The following is an 11,479-nucleotide window of genomic DNA, read 5'->3' on the forward strand; positions in this document are numbered from 1 at the left end:
TCCACACTGGGAACCTTACCATGTTTGTATAGTTATTCTCAAACCAGTTGAGAATTCAGTTCTTCAAGGGGCCATTTGAGGTCTGAATAGCCATTTATGTATAAATCTGCATGCTGCAGCTCTCATTGTGGGCGAGGTCTTTCCTCCGAGGTACAGTGAACAAACACTACTTTCCAAGCCACCTAACTCTCCCTAGTCCGTGTAAGAAGTTGCTCATCAGGTTATAAAGATTGGAGCCTACTTTCAGGGGCCCTGGGAGCACAGTGCTGAGGTGCTCTGCCTGATTCCATCTGAGAACCAAGCATGGCCTTAGGAAATCTTGCACTGTCCCTGATCAGCTAGCTATGTGACATTCGATGCCCTGGTTAACCACCTTATGCCTGTGAAATGGAAAAGGTGGTATTTCAGAGTTGTTGAGAGAATTGAATAAGTACTCTATGTGCCAGGTATTTTTATGTCCTAGAGAAATTTTAGCACTTTTCCCTAATCTGTAAGCAGCCTGCAAAGCCAGGACCCACTGTGCTCAATCAACTGTCCCAAAAAAAACAGACTTCAACAGTAGCAAAGAGTGGATGTCACCTGCTCTGACCCAGGGGTCCACCCTTTACTTTGTGACAGATTCCTTCAGGAACATAAGCACCTCTTTTGAATGCTGGGTGGTAAGACCACTGTTCTTAGGTCGGTGAGTGATCACTGACTTCATTTATCTGGAGCCCCAAACATAGCGGGTGGGGAAGTTCCTTATCAGAGAAGGCAAGGGTACCCCGCTAGAGGCTTCTTCCCCACCTGCTGGGAGGCCGAAGGCATGGGTGAAACGATTAACATTCACGTCTTTCTTGATCCATTAATATACATTCCTGAGCTGAGGATAAAGCCACCTACCTTCCTTGGACAACATTTACAATGTTCTCCTTCTTAACCAACATGACGAGTTTAGTGACCGTTTCAAATACATGATCACACTGTAGGACGGCATCCCCCTGAGGTGGAGAGGAGAAGACACGGCCATTTCAATAGCAGCGGTTTAAAGAAAAATACTCTCCCAGACTGAGGTTTCACGGTAGTCAACATTTTGGCAGTGTGCCGTTTCCCTCTGTTAGCAGAGACTCATGGCCATCAATTACCTTGTGCCTGTTGGCTTCTGGCGAAACATGAATGACTAGGAGTCCATCACTCAGATTGCTAGTAGAGATACCTTAAGACAGATCCAAAGTTAGGAGCTAGGAACTGGACACCTTGACATTGATACAGAAAAAAAGAAGACGGGTTCCCCAACCTCGCACTTTTTCCCTCCCTAGCCGGACCAGTGGGACGAAGGGTCTACTCAGCATGATACCAGGCTGTAAAGGTTGTGCACTAAATACAAAACAGGTTGTTGTAGAAGGTAACTACTCTCCAGCCTGGATATCTGAGTGAAGGGGATACCACTGATACTTATTTCAGAATAAGGGGCCTGGACACTGATGCCTTCCAACCTAGGGCTTCTTCATTATAGGGGTGCCCCAGAGCTAAATCATTCCAGGGAATTGCCTTGAGATTGCCAGCTTCTTACCTTTGAGTGTTGAGTACTCTATTTTCTGCTTGATTTTGGCAAGCTCCACCACGTAAGCTGCTTTTTGAGTAAGAATGAGTTGCCGCTGTCGCGCCTTGAAGCCTTTCCTGTCATATTTAATGACCGGGACACCATACTGCAAGGAGGTTACCATCACTATGAGGGGAAGTTTACGTCACGGGGGGCAGGGGGCAGAGTACCGAGCTCCTGGTTACTCAGACTCCAGCAAAGTTAGTCCAAGCACGCAAACGGAGAGAGGCTCAGCCAGGTTTTGCATAAACGTGTTTTCTACCCTGGCTCTCTGGCAGGTAGATTTTGATTCCTAGCTCAGCCTATGGCATTGCCTTCCCGAGGAAGTCGAAGCTACGGCCACCTGCCTCACAGGTCCGCTCTGAGAAGTCAACAGAAATGACCTCTCTTTAACACTGTGGGCATTAAAGCCCTCATAGCCAGAGGATAATTTAGTCCAGCCCCACAGGTTTCTGACCAAAAGTGACAGAGCAGCCACGAGAGCCATTGACAGCTTACATAACCTGCCCAGGATTGTATAGCTACTAAGTCATGAAGGCCACGTTAGCGCCCGGGCACTTCGCTGTACTGCTTACTAATGGGATGTTTAATGCTTAACGTCATGGCTGTGTTTAACTCAGTTTCATAGAAAACCAAGCACAGTTCTTGGCGTGATATATGAGGACCATGAGAACAACAACAGGTATCTAACAGCCACACGATCTCCATAATCTTAGTTAATAGCTGTAGCATCACAGCTGAGAGCCTGGCCCACTCACACGCACCCTTGCATACACAGTGCTTCCAGACCCACTCCATGTAGAAAACAAATCCCAGTCTTGGTCTCTACGGGAATCCTGTTGGAGGACCCGCCTTCCTTACCTGGATTTTCTCATCGCTAATGAGTTGGAGCACTTTGGGATTAATTTCTCCTTCATCTACGGAGGGAACCAGAGCACAGTGAGTCATCACTCCCACCCTGTGCAAAAGCCCCTGGCATCTGCTGGCTTTATGTCCCTCTCTGACCAAGACCTCAACTGGGGTGTAGCTGTCAGGAAATGCTACAGAGTCAAACATCTTCCTTTGACTTTACAACAGGAAGAGAAAATACAAGGAAAAATGTACTTACCTATCCGACTGTTGGCAAAGGGTTTATTTAAACTTTCTGCATAGCCTTCTTTCTTTCCCCTGAATAGTGCACTGGTAACCACCTTCTGCTGCATCTGGTAACATAATCGAGAGTACAAAAATGATGGCCACAGGGCTCTTTGGGACAGGGGAGCTTTACGATCCATGATGTTGCTTACTTTCCTAGATAAGCTGTAGGAGCCTTGTCATACTTCCTCCTAGAAATCAGAACACATTTCTGGCTTTGGCCAGATGCCCTAAGTCGCACTGGTAGAGATTGGAGTTGACACTTATGCTTTTGTTTAACTTGCTCTGGCTTCTTGGAATTGAAATTTTCAGAATTTCAGAAAACAATTATTTTCTTCTAGGTCAGGGATGGCAAACTATAGCCCACGGGCCAAATCCAGCCTCCTGCCGGGTTTTGTAAGTTGCGCTGGAGCACAACCATGCCATTCATTTACATGTCGGCCCTGGCTGCTTTTGGGCTACAAGGACAGCTGAGTAATTGCAACAGAGGTCATATGGCTTGCAAAGCCTCAAATATTCACTCTGGCCTTTTCTGGAAAAAGTCTGCTGACCTGCAGTTAAGCATAAACAAAACCAGACCTCCAGCAGAAGGGTCTGGCATTTACAGTGCAGCGGCCACCTGGATGGTGTTCCCATGGCCACAATGCAAGTGACGCTGATTATAACAGTTGCCACTGAACGAGGGCTCTGTGCTAAGTGGTCCACACGTGTAATTGTCAGCATGTGTACGAGGCATGGGCCTAGCCTGACCCTTGGCTCACAGGTGAAGAGGCGGGTGAGGACCGCTAACTCCAACAGTCCAGCTGTAGGACCAGCTCTTCCACCAACCTGCCACCGCACACACACCACGTCCCTACCAGTGCTTTCCTCTCGGCTGTGAGCCCACGGCAGTACTTCCGGACCAGGTTTCTTGTGCACATTTTCCTGAGCAGATCCGACGCCTGTGTGGAGAACAAACACACTTTTCCACCTGCCTCAGTCACACCCTGTCTTGGGCTGTGGCCACCCAAAGAGAGCTGAATTCAGTTTGATTTACGGTGTTTATATTTTATTGTCAAAGAGAGCAGATCTTCCAATCTCGCACTAACTTTTCACTACCGCCAAGCTAGAGGTTCTTAAATTCGAATGTATTTGAGGCACTGGAGGAGCTGGCTAAAATGAGATTCCTGGAGATGCCTACTTAGTGGGTCCAGGAATCTTACTGTAGCCCCTACTCTGCGCTCCAGACACAGAGGGTCTTCAGGTCATCTTTAGAGAAACACTATCATAGGTGACAGTCACCTAACCTATCTAGAAGGCTATCTCAAGGAGAGACACCATCTAAAAGTGTTCTGTGTAAACAGACTTCCAGTGGCTTTGTACTTCTAGTAAGGATATTACGAATTCTGAAGAGTTAAGTTTCTTGTGCAACAACCTTGCAAGGAAGTGTTTTGCTAAGGCAGCCCTTTCGAGCAAAAGCAGCAGTACAAAGAAATAACAAAAGTTAAGTTCCATCAGTGCTCTAGTCACTTGCAACATGAGTCCCAGTGGAGTCCTCACGTTTTCCAGGATTCCAGGTGGCTTCAGCCAGCTCTCATCCAAGACATTCTTTGGAACGTGATAACGGAGATTCAGGATGTAATTTTTCCGCACAAACACGATAAATTCCTCATTGTCAGGACAAAGAGGCTTGTCTCGATTGATGAATCCCTTTATGAACCTAAACAGGAAGTAGTTTGGTTAGTTTTCTGGCCTGTGTTTTCACTGAGACTTGCGTTCTCTCTCCATTCACTTGATTCAGAGGCCGCCAAATGGTGGAGATTATTTAGATGATAAGGTTCGCCAGAGCCAGAAATGGAGCCCACAGGCCAAATCTACCCCAAAGATAGGCTCTGTTTCACCCACACTGTTTTTTTGTTTTCTGTTTTGTTTTCAGTAGCTTTGAATTAGTTGCCAACAACAGAAAAAAAAAAAAGAAAAAAAAAAAAGCCCGGGGGGTATTACATGAAACCCAGATTCCCAGCTTTCCTTGAAAATTCAAAAGATCAGGCAGCACTTGTCCGGCATTTCTCCATGGCAGTGTGTGGGCGAGGTGGGAAGAGCTTTCCAGCTTGCTGCAGTCCTCTCCATACCTTGTGGTCTTATAAGACTCATAAGACTCACTTTACCTGCCTGGCATCAGAAGGCTTTTGACTTTGTGACTTTTGGACTAAGAGTTACTATAAACGTACTGTTGTGATCACCACGAAATTAGGGAGCTCAGAGGAAAGAGATGGAACTGGATTCCTAAGGGTTGACATCCCGAAAGGAAGATTACCTGACGGTAATCCAAAAAACCAAGTCCATGACCACACCCTGCCACACACCTGCACTGACTGGCCGCTCCCTCCTGTACCTGAGAACTTACTTCCTTATAATCTGCACAGCCCATTTCCTCCTTTTGACTTCTTTCCGAGCCAGGGCTCCACGCCAGCGGGTTTCAAGTTCGATGGCTGAAAGAGTTCACTGCTGGCATTAGGAGGTGAGCACAATCACATTTAAATACAAGAGGCTTGTTTAGAATTGGTCATCCACGCCACAAACATCTACACGTCTGCCACAGCACTCTGCTAGCCCCAGAGACGGAAAGTCAAATGAACGACATCGGTTCTTACCGGGAAGGTACTCAGACGGGCACCAAACTAGGGAGACAGAGGAACGCAGCGGGCGCAATGGGAAGTTTTAAGGGAAGCCCCAAAATTATGCGAGGGGACCAAGGTTTCCCAAGGTCCTTTTCAGATACGAGAGTGGCACTTGCGAATTGTACACATTTGTCTTACCGCTGTGCTCGGTTTGTCTCACCATGTTTACTTTAGTTATCTACATTTAAAAACTGGGAGAAGCCAATTGGGACATGAAAATTAGATTTCTGGCTTGTCTCCCAGTTTTTAAAGGCTTTTCATATTTCTCTGTTATTCAGATTTTTAAATGCTTTTTATTCCTCATAACAGCATTGTTACAAAAACCACCAACCAACTGGAAACAACCCAAATTCCCAACAACAAAACGGCTAAATTGTGGTATATTTATATTGTACAGGGATCAGCAATATTTATGTAGTACGACCCTCGGGCTGGCCACCTGTTTTGGTAAAGTTTAATTACAACATTACTGTGCCCGCTCGTTTATGTATTTGCCTAAAGCTACAGTCATTCTATAACTGAAGAATGACATAGGAGCCACAGGTCTAAAATATTTATAACTGGCCCTTTAAGAAAGTTTGCTGACCTCTGATAATAGTGGAATACTATGAAGCTATGAAAATGAATAACTAAATCTGCACACATTTATTGGTTGAATTTCTTTTCTATTTTTCAATTAGAATTGACACGCAGTATTTTAATGAGTTTCAGGCATACAGCGTAGTGGTTAGACATTTATGCTACTGGTTGAATTTTGAAAACAATTTAGAGTGTAAAAATGTTGCAAAAAATACACAGTATAAGTTCAAAACATGCCAGCCTATAACCATAGTTTTGAGTGATCCAGAAACGGTAAAACAATTAAAAGGGGGATTCTAAATGCAAAATTCAGAAGAGTAGTGTGTGCGTTGGGGGCTGGGAGGCTGAGAAGTGACTGAGGAGGAACAGAGGGAAGAAATTCCAAGGGTACTTGTGGTATTGGTAACCTTTTTAAGAAATTATTCTTTAATCACACATATGTTATGGAGCAAATAAAACATGTCCATGGAACATATATAGGCCACACTATATAATAATCACTGGTCAATAGAGTAAAAATGAGAAGAGGCCTCAACACTGAACCTCGAGGCCACCCTACACCAAGGTTTTAGGTCGGGCAGGGGTAGAGGCTGTGCAGAGGAGCCTGTGCCTGTAGGAGGTGGGCAGATGAGAGGGAAACTGGGGTTCTGGCCCATTACAAACTGGAAAGTAATTCTTACCTGCTTGTCTTTTTTTCACATAGGCTCTCCTTTCTAGGCAGGCTTTGTATGTGGCTTGAATTCTTGCAACTTAAAATAAAACAAAAGTGTGGTGAAATGGTTTTCATTTGTTTGTCTTGGTAGTCGTGACCTTCAGAGGGGATGTCAGAAGTGGCCCTCGGGGCGTGCAATGTGGAGGGACAGAGGAAGCCGGTGCAGCAGTGCCGAAATGAGAGTGGGCAGGTTATATCGAGCCTGGCTGCCAGATGCTGTCTATGAACTGTAGCTTCCTTTCTTCCTCTTGCCTTCCCCAGGGTAAGGAACAGAGCCACCATCTAGAGGGCCTGCTGGGCCCCCACGTTAGGCATTATATTTCATCCTTACACTCCACCTTGCAAGATAGGTGTCAGCACATTTTAGTAATGAGCGTGCAAGGCAATGCAGCTGTCCTGATGCCAGGGCTACGGGACCGCACACGCTCCCCCTGTAGCTTCTCCTTTTTCCATACACCTCCTCCTCTTAGTGAGTGGGGTCCCACCATAGGCCAAGCTCCTTGAGGGTCCCACAGACCAGTAATGTCACATTCCTCAGGGAGCTGGTTAGAAATGCTGACTCAGGCCCCCCACAACCAGCACTTGCCCATTAACCAGATCCCGATGACTGGTGCCCACTGCTAAAGGAGTCGAAAAATGAAACCATTCAGCATAGTGGTCAGGAGTGCAGGCCTTGAAGCCAGAGAGACCCACATTCAAATCCCAGCTCTGCCGCTTTCTACCTGTGTGGCCTCCAGCAAATTACCAACATCTCTGGGCCCCAGTTTCCCTGCATGTGAAGTGGAGATAATTCACTCCAAAGGTTTGTTCTGAAGCTGCGATGAGATCAGGAGTACAAAGGGCTTAGTATGCACTGGCACACAGCAGACAGATTACTCGAGCAGCATCCTTCTCGACAGACAAGTTTAGATTTCAGCAGAGAAGCCTCTCTCCCCTAGTAGATTTTTTTATTGTATCCCCAGCCCTACTCCCCACCACCCAAATCTAACTTTTCTCATTTACCATTCACAACAAACACCCTGGCTGTAGGCTATGAAGCTACACCTTCCAACATCAGATATTTATACAAACGTTTTTAAAACCTCCATGTGAGGGGGTGGACTCCTGTGGGCTTAGGTCCTAGTGTGGCACAACAGAATTGGATCCAAATGAAAACCAGGGCAACACTACAGTGTTTACGTTTCCATGTGCATCCACGATGACCTCCAAACACTCATTAAGGCATAAATTCACGCGTATCCTATCACATTCCCATATCTCGTTCCTGATTTCGAAAGCCAGTGCTTCTAACATTATTCCAAACGCCATGTTTGAGACATATCCCAAGCTAAGCTGGTTTAGTTTACATTCTATTGAAATCAGGGCAGGAAAAAAAACAAAACAAAACATACCTAACTGATGTTTACTAAATTCAAAGGCATCTTCAGTAGCAAACAGAGTTCTGGGGAAACGAATGAATATTTTGGTTCTAGAAGTGAAAAGAAACAGCGTTTTAATGATAAATTGGTCAGTTACCATCTGTAGGTTAAATAATGTTCACCCCAAATTCACGTCTACTCAGAACTTTAGAATGTGATTTTATTTGGAAATATTTTATTTGGAAATAGGGTCTTTGCAGATACAGTCAAGGTAAGGATTGGGAAGAGATCATTAGGGTGGACCTGAATCCACGAGTGTCCTTAGAAGAGACAAGAAGAACACAGACACACAGGGAAGAAGACGTGAAGATGGAGGCAGAGATCGGAGTGATGTGGCCACAAGCCAAGGTGTGTCAGGAGCCACTGGAAGCTGCAATAGGTAAGGATCCTCCCATAGAGCCTTCAGAGGAAACATGGCCCTTCCAACATGTTGAGTTTGAACTTCAAGCCTCCAGAACTATCCAGAGAATAAATTCCTGTTGGTTTATGCCAGCCAGTTTGTGGTAATTTGTTAGACAGCCCTAGAAAATAAATACATCATCCTAACCAGAAATTATCTTCCTGGGCTTTAAAAAGTGATGACAAAGAATATGAGTAACTTTAAAAGACAATCCCATCAACTAGCAGAACTAAGTTATACATACTGATCTGTATTTCCTGCCCCACCCACCCTTTGAGGGAAACTGCCCAGGACAGCCACTGGGTGGGTAGGTGGGTGGGTGGGGAACAGCACCGTCACACACCACGTGATTCTACTTCCTCATGACAAGTTATGGAATGGGGATCGATCCCACTCCCTCACCTCCATGGCCTGCCTCCCTCAGGATGTTCTAAGCTGGATTTCCCTCAGGGATCTGGTTTAGGAAAGTAACTGCTTCTTGGAGAAGGGCCCAGAATAGAAGCACAGGGATGGAGAGGGGCCAGAGTGGCCACAGCCAGCCATGTACTAACGGCAGGGAGAGATTTCCTTGAAGCTGGAATCTCCGAGTCCTAGTAATGTAATGGTCCCTCTTCATGTCTGGGCACCGTTCCTTGCAACCAAATGAACCCTGACCAAGATGACTGACAGACGAAAATTTTCCTGGTTCACCCTGATGAGTTTCGCCTCAAAACTTTCAATGTGTTTGAAGGCTGTTCATTACAACTCATAGCAATGAGACTCAGAGTTCTAGAACAGCGTTTCCCAGGATGGAAGCAGATTTTTCACATCATGTAAGTCCTAATATCTCCTAGAGGTCCTGCATACATTTGAACAACGGAAGACTCTAGGCACACAGGTTAGGGGAGCCACCCTAGTTCCCTCATTTTTCAAGCCAAGAGGCTCATTCTAGCCCCCCACTCCCTACCCCCATCAGGTTTAGAACACAAGGCTCTTTTATAACGTAACCTCCAACAGGCAGTAATATTGCCCTTCTAACCATTTAGAGTTTGTGATATTGTGATTCATAATAAGAAATGTATATCTGGCCTTTGTTCCATTCCAGTGGCACAGCTCACAAAACCCTTGTAATTTCCTAAGTGACTAGAACAATAGCGGCAACTCTGGTTATACTATTCCTGAAATAGCTTCAAAGTGATAAAGGTGAAATGGGTGTCCTATTATTCATAACAAACTCCTTTTGACCACACCACACTTGAGTTTATGTTAATGAGGCGATGTCTGGAAAGCCCATAAATAACCGAAGGATGGAAGCTGGTTGCCAGGGGAACCAATCTTGAGATTAGAGGGTTGGAGCTTTTTTTTTTTTTTCCAGGGAGGGGAGAGGGGCTGGACATTGAATTACTCACCAGTGGTCATGCCCATGTAATAAAGCCTCTATAAAAACCCAAACAGACATGACTTGGAGAGCTTCTAGGTCCACCTGGAGAGGGCGTGGAAGCTCCACACCCCTTCCCATATGCCTCGCCCTATGCATCTCTTCCATCAGGCTGTTCCTGAATTATACCCTTTTATAATAAATCGGTGATCTACTAACTAAAATGTTTTCCTGAGTTCTGTGAGCTGCTCTAGCAAATTAATTGGACCAAAGGAAGGAGTTGTGGATCCAATTTATAGCCAGTCAGTCAGAAGCACAGGTGACAACTGGGACTTGGGACTGGTGTCTGCTGCGGGGAAAGGAAGCCTGTCTTATAAGACTAGGCCCTTTCACCTGTGGGATCTGAGACTATCTCCAGGTACACAGTGTCAGAATGCAGTTGAATTGTAGGACATCCATTTGGCATTGGAAGTCTTGTGGAATGTTCTGAGTATGAGTGAAGTATTGGAAGAGACACACAGGAGGGTTTTTTTCTTTAAAGGACTGAATTTAAATTGAGTAGATGAAGGTATATGCTTGTAAGTCTCCTTAAATTCATGAAAAATGAGTCTCCAGGCTTTAGATGGATATGAATCAATGCTGGAAACATTTTGGCGACTACTTCCTGGCCACTTACCTCCCTAACTTGTATTCCTCGGGTTTGTAGCCAATGTACTTGATCAGCCGCTCTACGCCCTCTGCTGGAGGCCCTTGCCAGTGTGGCCACGTGTCTGGGCACAAGGACTTGTACCTAGGACGAGGAGAGGCACATCTAGACAGCCATCAAACCTAACACTAGCTCCCCACCATGGGTCGGCTTCTTTCTGCTGTACACGCCAGCCACTCAGCATTCCACAGTAGACTCCTGATTTCCTTGAATTCAACTTCTCTGAATTCGACACTATACACTTGGCAAGAAAGAAAAAAAGAAACTTTCACTGTGAGGGGAGGAGGAGTGGGCCTGTTTTCACAGAACAGTGACAGCAGAAAACTGAAGAAACCCAGTTCCACTCCTAGATATATACCTAAGGGACATGCAAACATGACCACACAAAAGCTTACACATAAATATTTATAGCATCATTCATCGTAATAGGCAAAAGGTAGAAACACACAATTGTTTAAACACATCATCGACGGACAAATGAATGGACAACGAATGTAGTCCGGCATGTGAAGAAAAGGTGCCGTGCCTGGTAAGTGACCAGAGATTTTTCAAGAGTAATTTGGAACCCAATGTTGACTTAAAAATCTGATTTCAGCATAAAATGCAACACCCTTCTAATATGCAGTCACTAGAAAAATAACCACGATGTCTATTGTATAAGGAAATAAGTGAATGCAGAGTCCAAAAGTACCTGTGGACCAAGGCAGGAAGCATGGAACTGGAGCCGACAGACTGAAACCACACCGCCTGGGTTCGAGCCCAGCTCGGTAGCTGGACAAGTCATTTCACCTCCTCACTCATATGACCTGAACAATAACAGGACCTCCCTCGTGGGGTCCTTCGTGCCCTTATAAAAGTTGAAATGTGCTAAGCCACAGAAAGTATCTGGCACAGACCAAGACTTCAACAAAAGAGTTAGCGACGGCATTCC

General features: G+C 45.5%; 1 protein-coding gene across 1 annotated transcript in view; it reads right to left on the reverse strand.

Annotated features, from left to right (window-relative positions):
- MYO1H (myosin IH) overlaps nucleotides 1-11,479 on the reverse strand; it is a 43,690-nt gene that overhangs the window by 2,004 nt on the left and 30,207 nt on the right. Inside the window, exons 20-30 of the mRNA XM_006922178.2 lie at nucleotides 10,519-10,632; nucleotides 8,059-8,135; nucleotides 6,636-6,704; nucleotides 5,103-5,187; nucleotides 4,256-4,415; nucleotides 3,574-3,657; nucleotides 2,691-2,784; nucleotides 2,444-2,499; nucleotides 1,553-1,688; nucleotides 1,125-1,195; nucleotides 883-980 (exon numbers count right to left, since the gene is read on the reverse strand). Coding sequence (XP_006922240.1) covers nucleotides 883-980; nucleotides 1,125-1,195; nucleotides 1,553-1,688; nucleotides 2,444-2,499; nucleotides 2,691-2,784; nucleotides 3,574-3,657; nucleotides 4,256-4,415; nucleotides 5,103-5,187; nucleotides 6,636-6,704; nucleotides 8,059-8,135; nucleotides 10,519-10,632 — 1,044 coding nt within the window. The remainder of the gene's footprint in view (nucleotides 1-882; nucleotides 981-1,124; nucleotides 1,196-1,552; nucleotides 1,689-2,443; nucleotides 2,500-2,690; nucleotides 2,785-3,573; nucleotides 3,658-4,255; nucleotides 4,416-5,102; nucleotides 5,188-6,635; nucleotides 6,705-8,058; nucleotides 8,136-10,518; nucleotides 10,633-11,479) is intronic.

The sequence above is a fragment of the Pteropus alecto genome, unplaced genomic scaffold (assembly GCF_000325575.1).
Source record: "Pteropus alecto unplaced genomic scaffold, ASM32557v1 scaffold259, whole genome shotgun sequence".
Taxonomy (NCBI): Eukaryota; Metazoa; Chordata; class Mammalia; order Chiroptera; family Pteropodidae; genus Pteropus; species Pteropus alecto.